The sequence below is a fragment of the Strix uralensis genome, chromosome Z (genome assembly GCF_047716275.1).
Source record: "Strix uralensis isolate ZFMK-TIS-50842 chromosome Z, bStrUra1, whole genome shotgun sequence".
Lineage (NCBI taxonomy): Eukaryota > Metazoa > Chordata > Aves > Strigiformes > Strigidae > Strix > Strix uralensis.
The window spans coordinates 29,331,762-29,355,146 of NC_134012.1; the positions used below are offsets into that span (position 1 = coordinate 29,331,762).

Here is a 23,385-nt window from a genome sequence, read left to right on the forward strand (position 1 = left end):
TATCAGTAGTAGAAAGCAAAAAGATTGTATGGATAACAAGCATTTAAAAATAAATCTAAAGTTAAGTATATCATACAGCATATGTGGACCTGACAGAGGTGAGGGTGAAGCTTCATTAAATACGGTATTTCTCTCACAAATTATGTCTCAGCTTTAGGACTGGTATTTCTGTGGTGTTTCATAGAACATGTGCCAGAAGAGTGTGTTCAAAGCAGCCTTAGATCTTTTCTTTTGTTAATTTCTGAAGTGGTCTGTGAGCCTTTCTTGTCAAGTTTGAAAAATGCTTTCACCAACACCTGAGGCTTGAAAATTGACGAGAGAAAAAGTGCTCCAGCTAGCATTCTTATCTTAAATATATTCTTAACAAAGGTCTATATGAAATTAGTATCTGGTGATATATTTTCTCGATTTTTCTTGGACTTCTGAAGTTAAGGTCAGAATGTGCACTGTAGCAACTTTGAAAACTGGCTGCACTTTTACTTCAGATTTTCATGGTCCTGATCAGTAATATTGCTGTGAACTAGTGATCCTTTCAGGAGACTTTTCATTCTTCATATGACTCAGAACATTTTTGCAAAGTACTTATTAAAATGCCTATTGTATTTTTTTGTGTTTTCTGCTGCAGTTGAAGTTCTCTGTATATAAAGACTGTTTCCTGAACCTCCACCTCTTCTGAATTTTATCAGTTTAATTTTTTATGTTTGATCCGCTAGTGAAGTAGTAAACACAACGTTACGACATAAAGATCACTTGTCATGAAAATGGCAGCAGAGAAGAGCTTGTTTGCAAGATAAAATAAGGAAGGATGAATAAGGGAAAGAAGTAGGGGTTAAACACAGCTTTGGTAGTTTGCAAATATAGCAGAATAAGACAGCTAATGCTGAAAATTGTTTTATTTGATTCTGACATATGTAAAGTCATCACTTCTTAAGCATAAACATTTTCCTGTTTGTCTCCACTTGGTAGAGAATATTTCTTATGTATCACTGCAGGGTTTGAGCACCCAGGTGGATCATTTAGAGCTGGGACCTTTAGGAAGAATGTTAAAAATAAGTTTGTTGTTACAGAAACTATACCTTTTTCGTATCTTTTCACCATAAGTAACTTGTATTTAAAACCATCTTCTCCCTTCTTCCTCCTTTTCTTCCCCATTTAAGTAAAGACAAGGCGGGTCAGTAATATGGTGAATTCTTTTGCTTCTGCCTACCTCTCATTATGGCTTTTGTTTTTCAGAATCTAATGTGAAGATGATGTTCAATAACTCTGATCAATACCTGTAGTAAAGGTTGTGGTATGGAAACTTACTCTGTAACCAGTCAGTGCTGTCGTGAGTCAGTTTTCTGTGCCTGAAACACACAGTGGAATCTACATATGTAGCAAACATGGATTTGGTCTTGGGCATTGTCTGCTGTGACTGTGGCTATGGTGTTAAAAGGCAATTAAACTTCTGACTGCAGCTATCTGCCCTTCTCTTTTTCTGAAGGCTGTTGCGTTCTGCAGCAAAGCCATCAGAAAGGATAGTATGTCTGTGCTGTAGCCTCTTCATTGAGAAGTCTGGTGGCATAGCTTAGCCTAACTTGTGTGAAGTCTGACTTGTGATGATGCCTTTTGACTGTCTGCAGTACATTCAACTCCCAGCTGTTAGCCAGTCATTTCTTGGTGCTAATTTTAGTTTTTCGTAAGAGGGTAGGCTGTAAATTAGTTGAGCAGTTGCTTTATGAAAAACTGAAACAGCTACACAGTAGGAGTAAGAATTTCTACAGTAATATTTGTAAGGGGTTGAAGGAGTATTAGGACTATCATCCCAAAGTAAACTGTCTCTGCATGTCAAAAGGAGCCTTACGCTACATGACTCCACAATGAAGTTTCTGGTGTAAGCACACAACCCATTCTGCTAGCTCTGTGGGGGTGCATGCAGACAGTCTTTGGTAGACAGCTTATCAGGCGGTTAAAGCAGTGTCCAGAGGTTTGTTTCTGGCCTAAGCATCTGGATAAGCAATTTAAGGTGCAGCGTTTCCGATTCTATGGTTTGTAGTTTAAATGGCAAACTCCCTTCCAAAAGGTTCTGAAGTTACAGTGAAGTTACATACATGAGTATGCAAAGGCATCTCTAAGCTGTTAGTATGTTTTGCTTCTCTTATGTGAACTGAATAACTGGTTTATGTTAGTTGAAGACTTGACTCTTTACGGAATTTGTTATTTCATGTAAACCTGTTTATTGATCAAATCATTGTTTGACGAAATGACAGTAGTTAAATCCTGATAAATGTTAATGCAGTGTCATGTGAGGTTGTGCAATACAAATCAGTGTCCTACTGATTTGCTTCTATGTATTGTAAGTTATTTAATTATGATGAGCTACTATCATTATTAATCAATTCTTAAACATTGAACATCTTCATTTGATTATGGTTAGCAGATGAAGCAAATACTATGAATCACTGACAGTATAAATTTCATGTTTTCTATGGTAGTGTAATAAAGATAACTCCTTTAGCCTGTAGTGTATCACAGTTTCACAGTATATTTTTTCAAAGCCACCTGTGAATCTTGACTTCAGTTGGAGATGTGTGGGGAGAAGTAGACTGTTATTATTTTTCTGTGAAGGCAGAGTTACAGTGTGTTTTGTAGTGTGTATGTGGCTGTTGCGTGGGTCCACATTTCCTCTTCATCAGACCTAAGTGGTGCAGTTTTCTTACTTTCCGCTACTTATCCAAGGCAGGGGATCTGGCCAGAACATCCTGGCTGAAGTTCAATTTAAGTTGACTCAGTCATGAAAAGGCAGAAGTTATATTGGATGGTGAAGGGAAACAGCTAGAAGAATTATAAATACTTACTTCTCCACCTGTTCTTCAACTCAGTGTGTGCCCTGCATCAAAGTAATCTATAATATCTGGATCTTTTTGTGTGTCCAGCTGGTCTTGAATTTCAAAGTAATTTGCATGGTTTGTTACCTGCTGTGTTTTAGTTTTGGATCTACTAATATTGCATACTTGCTTCATGTGAAAGAAATCCATGCCTTTGCTACCTTTGGAATTGTAGCAGGTTTATAGCAAAATATGTGTAATGTGCTTGGATACTGTGCATCCTGAAACATTGAGCTGGTGGAGATGGTATTGTACAATAAACTAGCTACATCTACCAAACCTTCTAGGTGCATATAAAGTGGTAGTGCAGAAATGTTTGTGCTCAGGCAATATTCCCTCAAATTCTTTATAATGTAGATACTCACTGTCCTAAACCATTTGATCTAGAGAGAGTTGAGCAAAGATCCTAAGTCTCTTTCTTCAGCTTTTGGTTTTGTGGCTCTTGTATTTGCATCTGGCTAAAGTTACCTTGACAGTGCTATTTTTTTTTCCTCTCTGTCTCAACTCGGATCTGCCTGCTGCCCTGGTTTAGGCCCAGCTGGCAACTAAGCACCACGGGGCTGCTTGTTCACTCCTCCCCAACCCCTGGTGGAATGGGAAGAGAATTGGGCGAAAAAGGGTAAAAAACTCATGGGTTGAGATAAGGACAGTTTAATATAACAACACAAGGAGAGAAGAAATAATAATACTACTGATGAAAGAGTATACAAAGTGAGTGATGCACAGTGCAATTGCTCACCACCTGGAACCTGATGCCCAGCTTGTTCCCAAGCTGCAATCCCAGCTGCCCCCAGCCAGCTCCCCCAGTACATACGTACTGAGCATGACACCCCTTGGCTAGTTCAGGTCAGCTCTCCTGGCTGTGTCCCCTCCCAGCTTCTTCTGAAAATTAACTCTATCCTAAGCAAACCTAGGACGTTCTCCACCCCTTATTCTATATCATCATGTCATGTCCAGATCCTACACTTTCCAGTTATCACCACCACTTTTCCTGTCTTTGATAGATATGTATACACACAGATATCATTCCCTTAGTCTATGGGCCATCCCTCTAATGTGTCTGTTGAGTTCATTTAGTCCATGACTTTGGGACTCCGTTTGTCATAACAGTCTTTCAGGGCAGGAGAGATGGTGTGTGGTGTTGGATTGTGCATGCTGCATCCAGAGTTTGGGGCTGGTGTATCTGGCACAGCCCATGCCCACGATCTGCGGGTTGAAGATGTCGATCTTGAGGAAGTTGCTGGGCACCAGTTGCTAAAGCCAGCTTGAGTTCCATCACTGCTGCACTTCGCTCAGTTTCATCAAAGTCTATCTTCCAGTGATTTGTGTGATTCTTACTGTAATACCATTGATATGGCACACAGCAACTGCGGTAGTGATGACATATGGTGGCAGGGTTATTTAGCAATTAACATCATACAATTTCATTCATCAGCTTTTCTCACCCAAAATCAAATCCCCTTGAGGTTCACATCAAACTTCCCCATCCTTCTGCATCACTCACCAAGTACACCAAGGTCCTTCAGCAAAAGCAATCCCATGGATGGGTTTGCCTTTGCCCAAGGCAGGACTAATCCAAACTGTCTTCCCTAACCTTTTCTTCATGTGCACTGCAGGAACTTTATTCCTTTCTACAGTATGTGGAAGTTTTGATTGGGCAGGGGCAGCTTGATTTGTAGATCCTCTAGTGTTGACTAACTGGGTGGCTTTTGCTAAATGTGTATCCCAGTGTTTAAAGGTCCCATCCCCCATTGCTCACAGTGTAGTTTTTAGCAGTCCATTGTATTGTTTGATTTTTCTGGAGGTTGGTGCATGATAGAGCATGTGATATACCCACTCAATGCCATGCTCTTTGGCCCAGGTATCTATGAGGTTGTTTCAGAAATGAGTCCCGTTACCTGACTCAATTCTTCCTGGGGTGCCATTTTGCCACAGGACTTGCTTTTCAAGGCCCGTCCCAAGATAGTGTTCTGGGCAGTGGCATGGGGCACGACATATGTTTCCTGGGTTGCTTCCACCATTTTACTGGCACATGAGTTGACCTCTGTGCTGCCAGTTGCTCTATTTCCATTCCTGCAACCACCCTCACAGGGTGCTTGCCACCATCCATGAGTCAGTATAGAGAGAGAACACTGGCCGTTTTTCTCGCTCAGCAATATCTAAAGCTAGCTGGATGGCTTTCACTTCTGCAGACCGGCTCAGTGCACCTCCTCCTTCAGCAGTTTCTGCGACTTGTATAGGACTGCATACAGCAGCTTTCCAACTCCAATGCCTTCCCACAATGTGTCAGGACCCCTCAGTGAACAGGGCATGTTGCTTCTCATTTTCTGGTAGTTCATTATACAGTGGGGCCTCTTCAGCATGCATCACGTCCTCCTCTGGTGATATTCCAAAATCTTTGCCTTCTGGCCAGTCTGTGATTACTTCCAGAATTCCTGGGCAACTGGATTTTCCTATTTGAGCCCACTGTGTGATCAGCGTGACTCACTTACTCCACGTGACATCAGTTGTATGATGTGTAGAGGGGACCCTCCCTTTGAACATCCAGGCCAGCACTGGCAGTCGGGGTGCCAAGAGAAGCTGTGCTTCTGTACTAGCTACTTTTGAAGCAGCTCAAACCCGTTGATATACTGCCAATAATCTCCTTTTCAGTTGGAGTATAGGGGGTCTTGAATCCTCTGTATCCCTGACTCTAAACCCCCAGGGGTCAGCCTCGGGTCTCCCCTGATGCTCTCTGCCAGAGACGCCAGGTAGGGCCATTCTCCCTGGCTGTGGTGTAGACCACATCTTAACATCTTGTCCTGCCTGGTCCAAGGGCTACTGTATGAACTATTTCTTGTTTAATTTGTTCAAAAGCTTGTTATTGCTCAAGACACCATTTAAAATAGTGCTTCTTCCAGATTACCTCATAGAGGGGGTTTACAATTACACTGTAATCCAGAATATGTATCCTCCAAAAACCTACAACATGTAAAAACACTTGTGTTTCCTTTTTGCTGGTTGGTGGACACATAGCTGCTATTTTGTTGATCATATCCATTGGGATCTGATAATGCTTATCTTGCCATTTCTATAAACTGGATCTCTGTGCAGGTCCCTTGACTTGACTTTGTTTTATGGCGAAACCAGCCTTCGGAAGGATCTGAATTATTTTCTCCCCTTTCTCAAAAACTTCTGCCGCTGTATTACCCCCGTACAATGGTGTCATCAATGTATTGCAGGTGTTCTGGAGGTTCACCCTGTTCCAGTGCAGTCTGGATCAGTCCATGACAAATGGTGGGGCTGTGTTTCCACCCCTGGAGCAGTTGATTCCAGGTGTACTGGACAACCCTCCAAGTGAAAGCAAACTGTGGCTGCACTGTGCTGCCAAAGAATTGAGAAGAATGCGTTAGCAATATCAGTTGTGGTATAGCACTCCAGTTCATATTGAAGCTCTAGCATGACCAGTATGGTGGCACTCAGCAGTTAGTCTCCACTCTCTATTAGATCTTTGCACTGGCCATATGGGACTGTTAAAGGGTGAGTTGCTGATCATCCCTTGGCTTTCTAGTTGATGAATCAGCTTATGGATGGGAATCTGTGAGTCTTGGTTGGTGCAATATTGCCATTGGTGCACCGCTGTGGTGGCGATTGGCACATGTTGTTCTTCAACCCTCAGCACCCCCACAACAGAAGGGTCCTTGGAGACGCTGCTCAGAGCAGACAGCTGTTCACATTCCTTCATCTCCAAGGCAGCTATACTAAAGGCCCACCGGTACCCTTTTGCATCCTTGAAATACTCTCCCCTGAGGTAGTCTATGCCAAGGATACACGGGGCCTCTGGACCAGTCACAGTGGGGTGTTTATGCCACTCATTTCCAGTTAGACTCACTTCAGCTTCCAATACAGTTATCTGTTGGGATTCCCCCCGTCACTCCAGAAATTCTGATGAGTTCTGCCCCTATATAGCTCGATGTCACTAGGGTACGTTGCGCACCAGCGTCCACTATAGAGCCTTATGCTCCGGTGGGTCTGATGTGCCAGGCCATCAAATCCACACTGTTCAGTAAACTTGGTTGTCCCTTTCCTCCACTTAGCTGGAGGCAGGGTCCCTCTAATCCTCGTCATAGTATTTGTTACTCACTCTTTGTAAGAACGAATCAGAAGTCCCTTCAAGAGAATCAGAAGTGAGATCAGCTGTTCTGCTTGCTCTGGGGAACTGCCTGCCGGACAGTGGCACGGCATTTTTCCAGGAAGAATCACCTCTTGTGATTGTTTTTCCTTGCAACTCACATACCTGTGCCTCTGGGGTTGAAAAGAGTTTCCCATCCTACTCCCCCGTGTCCTGTCTGTGGTCATGGGTAAAACCACAGGGTACCCCATGATGTGTACGTTCTATATCATCTCTCTTGAGCAGAGGAATGCTTACTCTTAATAACTAAGATACAGGCCCATACAGGTGGGATGCAGAACTTATCCTCAAGTCATAGGAACTCTTGGGACAGTTTCTCAGCTAGCATATCTGGCAGTTTCTCCACAGCTGAGACGCAGGCCCATAGGGAGGAAGAGTGACTTCCTTCATATTGTTGCAGTTGGCCAGCCGCTTCTTCCACTGCACCATGGTGGCGCACTTCGTAGAAACTTCAGCCACGTGGGTTATGTGCATTGGACTTCATCTGTATCTGTGGGTAACTGCTTGCTAACCGTATCATTATAGATCACGTCCAGCATGACTAGTTCCCTCAAGTATTGGATACCTCTCTCCATGGTGGTCCACTTGGCTGGGTGACATGTAACATCTTCCTTGAAGGGGTACATTTCCTTCACGCCTGACAGAAGTCCCCTTCAGAGGCTGAGGGCTTGTGTCTTTTTTCCAATTGCCTTGTCAATGCCCCTCTCCCTAGACAGGGATCCCAGCTGCTTGGCTACCCTCCTCTCTAATTCCAAGCTACTGGCTCCATTATTCCAGCATTGGAATGACCAGGTAACAATGTGCTCGCCTGGATGGCAGTCAAAATCCTTTTGCATATCTTGCAGCTCACTCAGGGATAGGAATCAGGTGATTATCTCTGGCTCTGCCTCTTCCTCCTGTTTTTGTGATGACCCTGGTTCACATTCATCCCTCACTAAGTGAACTGATTTTTTTTTAGTCTGTTTCTTCTGTGTAGGGATAACTGATACTGACACATGATGGTTCTCTGGTTCAGCTGCAGTACCTGTTGCCAGGGTTTGAGTAGCCACAGTGCCTGTCGCTCGGGTTGGGGTAGCCACAGTGTTTGTCACAAGGGTTGGAATAGCTGCAGTGCCTGTCAGTCTGTTTTTCTTCCCTTCCCTCTGAGAGTGCTGCATAATACCGAGCAGTGTTTAGTAGATAACCAGACGGGGCCCAGCACAGTGCAGTAAGTTGTGCCTCTTTGGAATAGCCACAGCATTTTCCTTTCAAATGTTCTGTCACTTCATCAGGGTCCTGTAGTTGTTTGGGAGTGAAGTTCCAAACCGCTGGGGGTGAGAAGTTCTCTAGATACCTGCCCATGTTCTCCCACATGCCATGACACACATGACTCTCCAGCCTTGGGGTAGATCTCTGGGTGGTATTCTTAAAAAAATTTTTGTAACCTTAAACAAGACCTGAAACACATTCAGGAGAGATAGCAGTAAGAACATGCTGCCTTGCACATCCCAAGGATATTCAAAATTCTCAAAAGCTGTTGTAATTAGCCTGAAAGAAAAAAGGGAGATGAAAGAGCTGGAGAAATACCCCCTCGCGTCTTCCCCGCAGATTGGGTGCAATTGCTAATAAATTCCGAGAGAGGGCCCCCGAGGTACGGGAATGACAGCAATGCCGCAAACAAATTACAGCTTAACTTTATGACTAATGATTTAACCGTATCGTAAATCGACATTACCCAGTACAGCAAAATGATAGTCCTGATCCTCCTCCCAGAGGTGATAAACATCACTGCAGGGAATACATAGTGCATATAAGAATTTACATAATACCACCATGTGAACAGATAAACCAACATTGTGATCAGCAACTATTTAACTAATATATGAAATATGTATAACAAATCTGTTGTAACACACTCTGGTCAGATCTGTCATTATTTCAACCCTTTGTGTTGGGTGCCAAAAAGGACTGCTGCCATGTAACCCCAGCCAGCAACTAAGCACTATGCGGGCACTCGCTCACTCCTCCCCATCCCACCAGATGAAAAAGGTAAAAACTTGTGGGTTGAGATAAGGACAGTTTAATAGGACAACACAAGAAATAATAATAACAATAATACTAATGAAAGAGTATTTGAAGCAAGTGATGCACAGTGCAATTGCTCACCACCTGGAACCCGATGCCCAGCTCGTTCCTGAGCCACAATCCCCCCTGCCCCCAGCCAGCTCCCCCAGTACATACGTACTGAGCATGACACCCCTTGGCTAGTTCAGGTCAGCTCTCCTGGCTGTGTCCCCTCCCAGCTTCTTCTGAAAATGAGCTTTATGCTAAGCGAACCCAGGACACTAGCAGAGGTGAGACCACAGGAAGAACTGTGTGATTCACCACAAATAATTACATCCACACTGGTTTTATTTGGGACTGTTCACAGAAGAGCTTTGGTGACGTTGATGTAAATAAACATAAGAAGTGATAAGGAATTGCAGTTCAAAAAGAGATATGCCTTATTTTTAAGTCATGTGAATAACATTACTCCCATGAGGGTTTTGAGGAAATTTTAAGATTGGACACTTAAGAAACAATTTGACAATGATTCTGTGATTCTGTAGTACATTTGAGAATCAGGGCCAGCAGCCTTGTCATTTGGGACAATGAGATGGAAATTTGATTTTCACTTTATGAAAGTCCTTGTAATCTGATAGAAGCATTTACTTCCCTCCCATGCTTTGTAATTCTAAGAGTCACTACTCATTAAAAAGCAGTCCAAACAAATGGGTCAGCATTGGCTTTGGCAGGGAGTTAGCTTCATTTTGCTTACTTCATTTTAGGCATGAGAATTTACTCAAGCTAATACCATTGTTATCTGGATGGAGCTTGGCCACTGTTGCACCTGTTATCTCTTTTGTAGATTTTTGCTTTGACTTTAATGAGACTTGTATAATGGCCTAGAGGAATTAGGTATCTAGCACTTACTGAATTTTACTGACAACAGGGTATGTAATTTCTGTGGGTTTTTTATACAATCTCAGTCTTAGTAAATATAAACTAAGCTGGTTTTGAAACATGTTAAATCATAAGCTTTTTAGCAGTTCTGTTCTGTGACCAGATCCTTAGTTGGGAGGGCCATGTATAGTGTGTTCTGGTTTATGGCAGTGGCTGGTTTTTTAATTTTGTGGGCTAATATTACCAGAGAAAATTTTGTCTCTTTATGTACATGGGTATCTTTGGACAGGATTTATTACTTGCATTTAAATAGTATTTTCCAGTATTTTATGTTCCCCTCGTACAAATCTTATAAATTACTTTTTTTTTCATAGAAGTATGTTCTTTGACATACAAAAATCTCTGAATATAAATCTGTTTAAGACAATTCACAGTTATGTAAGATTGGGTGAGTTTATCTGCTCTTAAAGGAGGATAATGAAGGGACTTGATCTGGTGGAAAGGGTGCAACATTCCCCTCTGGTAGTTATTGTTTTTCACAGGTTGGGCATTTGCTAGCCCATTAAAAAGAATTTTAATTTTTCCAAATTTGTGTACAGGACATGTTTAACGTATATGTAAATAACAGTGTAACTAGTGGAGCTGAGACTGAAGCCATTTAATTTTTATGAGAACTGTAAGTTGAATTTGAAATAGAAGTGAATAGAAGGGGAGATTTTGATACCCATTTTAATGCATAGGTTTAGGTAGAAGTCTTGTGAAATAGGATATTTTGGGATACTGTACACTGATAATAGATTTGTAATTGATTGTGTTGTGGTTCTGTATCCATTTTTCTGGATAGCAGTGTGGTGCTAGGTTCTGCCTTGTTAAATGGACTGCATTTGGCTTATGTGCAGAGAGAGTCAGCTGTGAGAGTGTCAGTCTTATATTTTGCAATGTAACGATTGACTCATGTAAAAACTCTTTGTTCTGTGGAAACGTCTGTTGTCCTTCATGCAGCCGAACTGTAGGCCTCTTACAGGAAGCTATGGCATGGTGTATGCAGTTGTGAACGTTTGATAATTTCATTCCTTTCCTGGTAATGTCCTGGGGTTGTAGGAGACTAATTAGTGACTATAGTGTTTTATTTTGAACAGAGAAGCTTCATAGACATCTTCCTGTTTTACCTTGCAAGGAAGTATGATCCCAGAGTAGCTTATTTCAGGTGAGGATATTTTATTTTTAATGAGTTAAGCATTGTTCTAATTTGTTGCCTTTACTCAGAACAGACTAGTAGTTATTAAAACATAACAAAAGGCAATTTATAAGCAAAAGCTATTAAGCCAGTTTTGATCCTGATAGAATGAGTAGGTAATTGGGGGTAAATCAGTGAAAATGGTTAAATGTAGTAGCATTTTATCTTCTATGTGGGTTCTGATAAATAAAGACTGCTGCTCATAAAAGAAGAAAGATGATCAGTTCTTTAAGCTTTGAATTCCCTGATTGGTAGTGGTAAGCACCAACCTACTTTTTTGCTGACATGTCTTACAGATGGGCCTTCTTTCTGCTTTGCTGGGAACCTTGGGAAGGTACTTTGTTTTTCTTGAGTCTGTTTCTTAATTTGACTACAAGCCAGGGCGTTTGAAGTGTTACACTGTGGCTTTATATAAGCGGTGTTGTAACAGGGCTACACCACTTACTCATGTTAGAAAGTAATTACTGCTAACTGTGGATAGCGATAAACCAGGTTGTGCAGGGTAGAACACTCTTTGTGATAAAATCTGTGAGGAGAGAGGCTTGGACAGGGAGTTGTCTTAGGCCTTGTAATGTACCATTACATTGTAATTACCTTGTAATGTACTAAATTAGAATGCTTTTTAGTAAGACACATTTTTCATTGTATTGGTTTTATTATTACGGAACCAGTAATCATGGGCAGGTAACCTCACAATACACCCAAAGTAAACAAGGGGAACAGGCTAAGCCCATCTAATGGTCATCTGCTGCTGAAAGTGGTGATCCTGCTTGCTTGCTTGTGCTGGCAGTGGGACTCATCAATCCTTTCAGAAATTCAGTTCAGTCACTTGAATCACTAGATAGGTTACGGGGTTTTTTTGTTTGTGGTTTTTTTTTTTGTTTTGGTTTTTTTTGTTGTTTTTTTTTTTTTTTTTAATATAGGGTTACTTTTCTGCTGGCTTAACTACTCAATTAATGAGATCACTTTGTGATCAAACAAATGAAAGTGGTGCTGTTGGGAGTGGGGAATGCCAAGAAATATGACTCATCTCATTAGCAGCAACTGACCATTGCTTCCGTAAAAATATGGCAGCTGCGTCACTGCGTTATAATATTCTGACATTAGTAAACAAAAAGTTCCCAACAGACATTCATAAAAGTTCTCGGAAAACTGAAGAATATTTCAAGCATTAGCCTGCATCAATTTATTCTATGAGAACACAGGAATAAAAATATAGTAATAGTTGGTTTTCCAGCCTGTAAAAGCCTGTCGTTTGTTCTCAGGGCACTTAAGAGTTTCATAAGCCACTTGATCTGCACTCTTCTGGTTTGTGACATCGGCAGAACCCTTCAAGTGAATTATAACTCTTCAGTCCAGAGTAATTCTTTTCTGTTGTCTGTTTTGTTTGCTAACAAAATAACCAGAGAGGTCCTACATTAATATCTTAAAAAAATCAGAAAATAGTCTCAATAGTCCTTTTAATACTTGTTTTGTTGCATTACCATGAATTTCATAAGTGTGAATTTCAGTACAGTCACATCTGTTTAGGGAGAGATTTTTGAAGACACATATGTTAGGAGGTGCTCAGCTATCTTCCCTGCCTTTAGTAATACTGTGCTTAACCCCACATCTGATGATAGCAAGTCAGTTGAACTACCATTGTCTCTGGTTGATGTTTCTCGTGGTGTACCAGTTGTTTTGTTCTGTGAGTAACATAAAACATCCAGAAATTGACTGAACTATCAGGATCCTTATGCTTCTAGTGGGCACTTAGAAGGATGGTCAAAGTAATGTGCAACATTAAGGATTGTTTAAGCATTTTCTGCTGATGACAGCTTGCATGTGTATGTACATGTGTGTGTAGTGATTGCCAGTAGATTTAATTACATTTTTTTCAATGCCCCTAATGTCATATAGAAATTCTGGTTTTGTTTTTGTTTTGTTTTGTTTTTGTTATTAGAGCTATTCTGCTAATTGAAAAGGAGACAGAAAATAGATGTCCACGCCTACAGACCCTGGCGCCATGCCTCATCCTGGTCCTTCCCCTGGACCAGGACCTTCACCTGGACCGATTCTAGGACCTAGCCCAGGACCAGGGCCATCTCCTGGCTCAGTTCACAGCATGATGGGGCCAAGTCCTGGTCCACCCAGTGTCCCGCATCCAATGCCAACAATGGGGCCTACTGAGTATCCACAGGAAGGCATGCATCAAATGCATAAGGTAATAATTTATTACAAGTGAACCTTTTTTTCCTAGTTCTCTCCACTGATTAAGAAAAAATACTTACACTACATTTAGACCTCCATAACTGCTATTACACATGATGTATCATCTGCAAAACTGCAGCTACACATCTATTTCTGTATTTATTACTAAAGATGATGCATGTATCAGATGAAACAGTTTCCTTGTTCTTAGTAGACTACTTTGAACTATAGAGTTAGTAGTTTGCAAATCTTCATTTGTAAACTGTACTTTTCAGTAAGATAGATATTACTAGGGAAAAAATTTTGAATTATAGTCTTAAAACCTCATGGAAGACCATTCTAACCACCTTTTTTCTTAGTTTCTTCTTGTCTGTTTGGATGTACCTTGTGTTTTTCTGGGGTGGTTTTTAGTTTTGCATGAATTTTTTTTTTTTTTTTTAAATAATACTTTTAACTTACAGGGCTTGTGCTTACAAATTTGTTTACTCTTCCATGTTGATGGAAAACGTTTTTCCAAGTTGTTTTGTAAAGGCTCCATCTTAATAAAGAATTTGAAACTATGTAGCTTGGAACATGTGAGTAATTGGACTTCAGTGGTTGTTGTCATACACTTAGAAGTTACATGTGTGCTTAGACTATCATTAAAGTCTTTTGCTTTCAGGAAGTATTTCTTGTGTGGAATTTCCTTTGTGAGAACAGTCTCTTTATGTATTATTATTTTTATTTGGTTGTTTACCAGAGATTTATTGTTTAGAATAATCTTCTACTCTTAGAAATACACAGTAACAGTTTACAGAGTCAAGACAGTGAAAACATTTTGGTAACTATTGTTGATTCCAGTTGGAATCGTTATATGCACACAGAAAAAAACCCTAAATTTAGTATTAAAATTTATTTTTAAAGTAATAAAAACGTGTTTTAATTTTCCTCATGAATTGGCAACTTCTTGATGTTGTCATTTTCACATATGGATCAGTTTCATTCATTAAAACAGTTAAAACAGTGTCCAGTCAGTAGAGGGTATGACACTACCATGTTTTGCATGAAGAACTGTATTATTAAAATTTCTAATAGCACAAGGACAGCTGAAGTGAAGGAGGCCATGATCCAGCTGCCCGTTTGTACTGAACTGTTGGAATTTCTTAGAGATCAGTACATTCAGTAACTAAAACTTCTGCATTTGAATCTTGAAGCATGTAATTTAGCTATTAGCCAGACATTTGCAATTGACATTTCTTTGTTTGTGGGGTCAGTTACAGTCTAAGCTTCTAGTACCCTGGTGAATGCCCTAAACTTCAATAGACAGCCAGGATTTTTACATCCTTCAGTTCTCTTGTTTCTCTCTGGTTTTAAGAGATTCTGTACCTGCAGAAAAAGAGGGCGGCACCAGGAATTTTTGTCATGGTTTGAACCTGTCTGGCAGCCAAACACCACGCAGCTGCTTGCTCACCCCTGCACGGGGGATGGGGGATAGAATGGGAAGGGTAAAGGTAGGGAGTGTCGTAGGTTGAGATAAAAACAGTTTAATAATTGAAATAGAATAAAACAATAGCAATAATAGAAAGTACAGACAGGTAATGCACAATCCGATTTCTTACCACCCTCTGACTGATACCCAGCCCATTCCTGGTTAGCGATCCCAAAATATGAAGAACCTGCAATTGCAATCACAGAAGTGAGAGAGAATGCCCTCCTTCCCGGCCACCCCTCCTCTATATACTGACCATGACATTACATGGTATGGAATATTCCACTGGCCAGTTTGGGTCCGTTGCTCTGGCCATGCTCCCCCCCAGCTTTTTGTACACCTGCATGCAGGCAGGACACAGAGAGTTGGAAAGTCCTTGATCTCTTAGCAACAGCTGAAAACATCAGTGTATTATCAACATTCTTCTCATACCAAAGCCCATACTGAATCCAAAACACAGCACTATTTTAGCTACTAAGAAGAAAAATCAACTCTATCCCAGCCGAAACCAGGACAATTTTCCATTAGAATGATTGAATTATCCGTATGTTATGTTTTTAACTGCTATATTCTGTTTCACCTTGTGTGTTCTTCAGACATCTAATGCTATGTTAACATTAGAAACAAACCAACAAATGTCATCCCACAGGGTTCTTTCGGAGACTTTAGAAGCATCTCAGAAGTTCTGTAAGCCAGAATAGAAATTCTCCCATTGATGTGGTATTGAAATGTTTTGAAAAATGCACCATGAATGTGAAGAGTCTGGATAGCTAATTCAAAGATGACCAGTCAGTATAGTTTTTTACCTTCCCTGTTCTGTACCTTGATTCTGATAATGGAACAAAGGCTATCATTTCACAAGTCTTTATTTTAGTAGCAACAGCCTTGCTGTCCTCTAGGTTGCCACTTCACGAGTTGCAGCATGCTTTCATGTGTGTGTGACTAAGCTAGAAAATGGGTCTGCTGAACCATGTGAAAAAAAAAAAAAATCTTGGTTAATCTTTCAGTCTAGATCAGTTTTCTGGTCTGTTTTCCTGTGCAACCCCAGAAATACTGTACTGTGACAAGTGAGGGAAGGGTCTGTTTAAGAAATGCTGTGGAACGGTGCTTCTAGACTATTTTGCAAACACTACTTGAGTGTTGTTCCATGTAATTAAAAAACTGGTCAGCCATCTGCAGTTTGACCAAGTAAATGTTTTCTTTATGCTTAGTGTTATGTAAAGCAGTTTGACTTTCAAGTCATGATGTAACATAACTCATTTTTTTTCCCATGCAATAGGATGTGGTTCTTTTAAAACTCATGAACTAAGTAGTGAAACATCATTCTATGTTAGATGTTTGACTAATGTACAAATAATAATGCATAAAAAATTAAAAAATCCAAAGTATCTAAGACTAAACACTGATTGATACAAATTGATATTAATAAATAATATTTCCTAAAGTATGTTTACTTAATACTTAATATGAAAATTAAAAAACTGCATATTCACTTACTAACCAGAAAACCCTTTCACAGGAAAATTTACTACTGAATTACATAATGCAGTTTTGACAGAAACAGTAAATTAGCTATCTTTCTTGCTACTTTCTCGAGTAATCTTTAGACTATTGATCAAATTGCCAGCAAATTACTTACAGTTCCAAGTTTTACTGAAGTATATCTTGGATGTAAGACAGCTACCTTTAAGGAGAAACACTGAGAAGTCTGGGGGGGGGGCAGGTACTACTAAATGGACAAACTGTAACAGCCTCAGAGAGTCTCATGAGTTGAAAATATTTGGAAGCTGGGAAGATACTAAAGGAAGGAATTGTTACATGGTTGCCCTAATCTTACTTTTGCTTGGCATCCATATAAAAGCTCCTCTGGAGGCAGAACATAGGGTTAGATGGTTTTAGTCTCAACCGATACAGCCTTCTGTATGCTCTTATGCACCATCTGGGCCACGTGATTTAACTCTTAGTTATGACAACAGTATATCTGTTTAATTTGCATGGTTCTCACTTCAGAGATGGAAAGAGTACTGTGAGCTCTTGGTAGCTAAATCTACCCTCTTTCAGTTTAAAGCCATTACCCCTTGTCCCATCACTACATGCCCTTGTAAGAAGTACCTCTCCAGCTTTCTTGTAGGCCATATTTAGGTACTGAAAGGCCACATTAAGATCTCCTCAGAGCCTTCTCTTCTCTAGGCTTAATGACCTGGACTCTCTCAGCTTGTTCTCGTAGGGGAGGTGCTCCAGCCCCTTGATCAGCTTCATGGCCTCCTCTGGACCTCCTCGAGCAGGTCTGTGTCCTTCTTATGTTGGGGGCCCCAGAGATGGACACAGCACTGCAGGTGGGGTCTCACGAGAGCGGAGTAGAGGGGGAGAATCCCCTCCCTCGACCTGCTGGCCACACTTATCTTGATGCAGCCCAGGATACGGTTGTCTTTCTGGGCTGCAAGTTCACTTTGCTGGCTCATGTTCAGTCTTCCATCCACTGATACCCCCAAGTCCTTCTCTGCAGTGCTGCTCTCAATCCACTCATCGCCCAGCCTGTATTTGTGCTTGAGATTGCCCTGACCCATGTGCAGGACCTTGCACTTGGCCTTCTTCAACTTAAAGATTTGCTCAGGCCCACCTCTCAAGCCTGTCCAGGTCCCTCTGGATGGCACATCCCTTCCCTCCAGCATGTTGACTGCACCATACAGCTTGGTGTTGCTGGTGAACTTGCTGAGGGTGCACTCAATGCCACTGTCCACGTTGCCGACAAAGATGTTAAACAGGGCTGGTCTCGATACGAACCCCTGAAGAATGCCACTTGTCACAGTTCTTCACTCGGACATTAAGCTGTTTACTGCAGCTCTTTGAGTGTGATCATCCAGCCAATTCCTTATCCACTGAGTGGTCTACCCATCAAATCCATGTTTCTCCAGTTTAGACACAAGGATGTTTGTCATGGTTTGAACCCGTCTGGCAGCCAAACACCACGCAGCTGCTTGCTCACCCCTGCACGGGGGATGGGGGATAGAATGGGAAGGGTAAAGGTAGGGAGTGTCGTAGGTTGAGATAAAAACAGTTTAATAATTGAAATAGAATAAAACAATAGCAATAATAGAAAGTACAGACAGGTAATGCACAATCCGATTTCTTACCACCCTCTGACTGATACCCAGCCCATTCCTGGTTAGCGATCCCAAAATATGAAGAACCTGCAATTGCAATCACAGAAGTGAGAGAGAATGCCCTCCTTCCCGGCCACCCCTCCTCTATATACTGACCATGACATTACATGGTATGGAATATTCCACTGGCCAGTTTGGGTCCGTTGCTCTGGCCATGCTCCCCCCCAGCTTTTTGTACACCTGCATGCAGGCAGGACATGGGGAGCTGGAGAGTCCTTGATCACTTAAAACCAGCTGAAAACATCAGTGTGTTATCAACATTCTTCTCATACCAAAGTCCATACTGAATCCAAAACACAGCACTATTTTAGCTACTAAGAAGAAAAATCAACTCTATCCCAGCCGAAACCAGGACAGATGTTGTGCGAGACAGTGCCAGATGCTTTGCAGGAGTCCAGGTAGATGATGTCGGTTGTTCTTCCCTTACCCACCAGTGCTGTAACCGCATTGTAGAAAGCCACCCAATTTGTCAGGGATGATTTGCCCTTAGTGAAGCCATGTTGACTTGTCACCAGTCTCCTCCATATTTTCCATGTGCCCTAACATAATTTCCAGGAGGATCTGGTCCATGATCTTGCTGGGCAGAGAGGTGAGACTGACTGGCTTGTAGTTTCCCAGGTCTTCCTTTTTTCTGCTTTTAAAAATTAATTACTCTGAAGTTGAGGCAATATTATAGTTTTTGGTGAGTGAGAGAAAAAGTGAGTGACGGAAAAAATTATTTTCCTGCAAAAATGCTATTTTTACTAAATACATTATTTGTTCACTGAGATGTTCCATTAAAACAGAAGGCAAATAGTTTCCCATTTCAAATATTGTTTGCTAACAGATCTGTGCACATTAGCCATTCTGTGAGTCTTAAAATTCTGTCATGATCCTGGAAGTATGTCCTTTTTATTCAGCAGGCATGTTCCCTGCATTATTTTTGTTGTATGTGTTTACATTAGTGAAAAAACAAGTATTGTCAACCTTGAAAAATCAGCAGAGACCTTGTGCAAAATGGTGTTTTTCTGATTTATAAGAGATTAACAGAATTACTGGCCAAGTCCCTACTGCAAGGACAACCAAGTCAGTCTGGTTGTCCATCAGTGACACATTCAGTTATGCTGTAGAGTTACATGACAACACATTGCTGTTTGTTCTATGTAATTTTTGTTGGTATAGAGGATGCATGGTCTAAAAGAAATCTAGTTTGATACTGGATCTCAGTCTCTTATTTCAAGGTTGTTTTTTTTTTAAGAAGGCAGAAGGAAACAAAGACACCATAATCTGACAGTTTACCTGGGAATAGGTCAAGCCGTGATGCAGTGCTGTCTGTGAGAAGACCTGAGTTCCTAAATTCAGAGTAAAAGCAGTGTAGGCAAAATGTTATGCATTAGGCATTATGTAAAGTCTGTAAGTATGCCAAGTCTGTATGTGTGGATTTGCATACAGTTGAAGCTCATCCCTCATTTTGTTTTCTTGTAGACTGTTTATGTATCTGGCCTGTTCTGTGCTTGTTTCTTACTTACAGGGACCAATGAAAACAGTAATGTGTGCTCAAAGTTGAATACATCTCAACTCCCTGTTTTCCTTCTGTTCTATCATATTAAAAGAATAAAAAAAAGTATCCCAGCTTGGTATTAGTACTTTATTGGTAGTATAGGTTACATTTCTCATGCCGGTAATGCAATTGTGGAAGATATCTTTAATAATTTATACAGAACTGAACCATTTATAGAAATTGCATTCTGTGTAAAATCCTTTCTATAATTTTTAATGTGTTACGTAGATTTAAAGTTATCATCTAACCCTGTAACTGCACAGTGATTCAAAGAAGTTATGAAAAATATTATTTAGTTCCTGTAGTCCTCTGCTGAATTGTCTCCCCTGTTTTATAGGTTTTTTCCATAGATGATAGAGGTGCTTTAAGATGAAAAATACTATTGGAAATACAAGTCTCTTTGCATAAATTAGCAGTACTGTGATCATTAAAACTAATATTGTCTTCAAAGTAGTTTATGCCCTCTTTATCTTTTGTAGCTTTGCTTGTAAAAAAACTGATTAGTGAGTTCTACCTTTCCTAATTTGTTTCCTATTAATTTCACTTTCAGTTTTTATACAGCATAATTTCTGCAAACACACAGGAGTAAACCCCTTTCTTGCTATATTTAGGCTCCCTTCCATTAAACTTGAAGCATTTCAGTTTGCTGTAAGTTTGTTGTTTTTTTTTTTTTAAATACTTATCTTACAAAAACCTGTTCTTCTAATCAATTCTTTTCACAGAAGCATTCATTCAGTTTATGTTTTCTTGTATGATATATCTTTACCATTCTGTTCCTGTTTGATTTTTTAAAAATTCTCATTTTTAAAGGCCATGTATTTGTTTTCACTGCTACTCTTTGTTATTGCCAGCTCCTTTCATCATCTTCTGTATGCTGGTACTTCTCATGCCCTGGGTATGCATGCTGTGTCCATCTTAGTCCCATTAGAGCTGCCTGCCTTCACAGCGCTTTCACAGTTGCCACCCGCTAGTGCAGTGACACCCGTCCCTGCAGTCACACCACAGATGTGTACAGCTAGAGTCCTCTGTTCTGGAAATCAGATGTAGTTTTCTGCACACTCTCCTCTTCTTCTTGGCAGCCCTGAAAATTTAGTCCTCGACACATACCACGATAAAATAGGAATGGATCCAGCCTTAGAGGTGTTTTAATTTCTGTAGTATTCAGCTCCTGTGAGCAGAATGTAAACTGAACATTCTCTTTCATGTTGGTTATCTTTTTAAGAAGGGGCAAAGGGAGAGGGAGGGATCTTCATGCCTTAGAAAAGGGCATTGGGATATACTTGGTTAGCACAGTGGAACTATTTTTAATGTGTCAGTCATCTACCTCTACATTTCTACTCCATATCTCCCCAAGTTCTAGTATCAGAAATAGCTTCTTCAGTAACAGATATTTTTCTGATACAAGTTCTTTTCACAAATGTTTTTATACTGTCGTGACAACTAAACAATTTGATGAAACATAAAAAATCCATTTCACTTCTCCTTTTCTATAGCTTTTCTCCTTTTAACTCATAGTTTCTAATAAGGAAAAATGCTAGTGAAATCCTTCAAGAATACTGATAAACAAAAAAACCACCCCATGTGTTTAAAGATACTTTCAATCAAAGCTGATTATTGCAATGGGAAATGGAAAATTTATATGAAAGGTTTACAAATTAAAATTTAGAATTATTTTTTTCTTTGTAGAAAGGTTTAGTTCTGCTTAAATTGATTCATGTACAACAAATGGCTCAAAAATAAGAAATGTGACAGTGTCTTTTTTTTGTGACTTGATGTAGCTTCTTACTCACTCTTTGTTAACTGCCTGTATTTTCCACTGGAGTAAGTTTTCTTAACTATTTTTAAAAAGAATTCTCCATAAATAGGTGTGCATTTAGGTGAAACAGACAGCAGGGTCTCTATTCACAGTAGGGTTTGCAAGAACAGTTTAGTGTGCATGCATGCATGTGTTATAGACAGGGGCAGAGCTGCATATTTCTGCGGAGAGAAGATAAGTAAGTGATGCCAGCCTGTTCCTTCCTAATACAAAACCTTGCAAAGCTCTAAGTTAGAAGTTAATGAGCGTAATCTCTTCTCTAGTTAGGAGCCTGATGTAATTTTTGCTTCCAGGTAAAACTCTTTAGTTTTCTTAAGACATTTTCCTTCTGATGTTACTTTTCCCCTCTGATGTTACTTTTCCCCTTTTTTCACATTCAGAGTCCTTCAGTTTTTATTATGGAGCCTTTTCCAGTGTGCTGCATGCCTTCAGCACATTCTGTCTTCTCTTCACTCTCTGAAGAAGGCACTTGGCCCTATTTTGTGTTTCAAGTGCTGTGGAGACTGTAGTTTTTGAGAAGTGAATGAGGTGACAGGAACTGTAGGAGCACAAGTATTTCAGTAGAACTTCGCTTCCTTGACTGCCTATCCCTGTTTTTGCCTGCAAAGAAGAGGTTACCTTCTGCAATGCCATCTTTGTTTTTGAAGAAGAACAGTGTTTGGGACATTCTGGTAGAGCAGCGACTGAAAGGGCAAAGTTTGGGCTAAAAATAACTTGAGCCAAGCCACAGGCTGTACTTTCACAAGTTGGTGTGTGTTACACTGCTTTGTAATATGAGGCCATACTGTTCATGTGTATTTGGACAGTTTGCCTCCCTGGCATTGCCAAACAGTTCATAAGGAGAAGAAAAAAAGCAAAAAGGAAACAGAGGGGACAAGCAGTCTAATGGTGCTCTGTGCTTCCCCTAATGTCTGATTCGAGGGGTAAAGGTTCCCACTGTATTTATTTTGAATGACTGCTAAGAGAAGTTTGTATTCTTTATGTATTTGTTTAGATTTTTACTTAGAGTCCTTTGGATTTTTATAGTGGATTTATATGCTATCTCTATATAAATACTTATTTTGTTTTCACAGTCTATTGATGGCTTGCATGAAAAAGGAATGGTTGAAGATGTTCATTGTGGCTCCATGAAGAGTATGCGACCTCCTCACCCTGGAATGGGCCCACCTCAGAGTCCAATGGACCAGCATAGCCAAGGTTTATACATACTGTGCATGCTGTATAAATTTGAGTCCCCTTTGTTCCACAAAGAGTCAATAGTTCCATGAAACAGATTTCCAGTTGTCTCCTTTAAGCTTTGTTTAGAAAGGCTGAACTGATATCACAAGGCAAGGTGAATAACTGAATCCCTTTGCTTTATGGGGTGTCCATCAGTCATGTATTGAAAAAAAGCTAAGGTTCAGGTCTGTGACTGGGGCAAGTAATTGGACTAAGTCTATCACAGATTTCAGTTCGTGTCTTTAAAAAAAACGCACCTAATTCTTCCCTGTCATGTGGCTATTGTAAATATAAATGCATTAGAATATGATTTATTTTAATCCTGAGGCGAAGTAATGATAAGAGAGAAGAACCCAAGCAAACCTGGAGAAACCCTCTTTAGTATCTATGATGTTTGGTCAAGGGCTGATCAAAGTTCTTTCTGAAATTTTTTATGCCAGAAAATAGAAACTCTTTTTATGACATTGCTACACGCCTACCATGTGTCCTTTAGTTTGCAACATAAGAGGACATGCATTCTGTAAGCAGCTCAGTATGTTGGGGATTTAACTGGTAACACCTGCTAATATTAATTAGTTAAGCAGATATGGTTTTATATATTGCATAATTAATTACGTTACAGCAACACCTGAAGAATCCCAGCTGCAAGCAGGGTCCTGGTTTGACACACTGTACAGATCTATTAAGAGATGGTCCCTGTTTGATGTATTTACATGTTTATTACATAGTATAAGAGAAATGCTGGAAGGAGAAAGCGGGTACAGATCAGCAAAATGACAGCCTGAACTGCTT

General features: G+C 40.4%; 1 protein-coding gene across 5 annotated transcripts in view; it reads left to right on the plus strand.

Annotated features, from left to right (window-relative positions):
* SMARCA2 (SWI/SNF related BAF chromatin remodeling complex subunit ATPase 2) overlaps window positions 1–23,385 on the plus strand; it is a 123,657-nt gene that overhangs the window by 3,044 nt on the left and 97,228 nt on the right. For 4 of the 5 annotated variants that reach the window (XM_074857127.1, XM_074857129.1, XM_074857130.1 and 1 more), the window contains exons 2-3: window positions 13,140–13,400; window positions 22,449–22,572. In XM_074857127.1, coding sequence (XP_074713228.1) covers window positions 13,176–13,400; window positions 22,449–22,572 — 349 coding nt within the window. In that variant the 5' untranslated portion in view covers window positions 13,140–13,175. Of the gene's footprint in view, window positions 1–12,462; window positions 12,558–13,139; window positions 13,401–22,448; window positions 22,573–23,385 lie in introns of all 5 variants that reach the window. The other variant, XM_074857128.1, reaches the window with a different exon arrangement.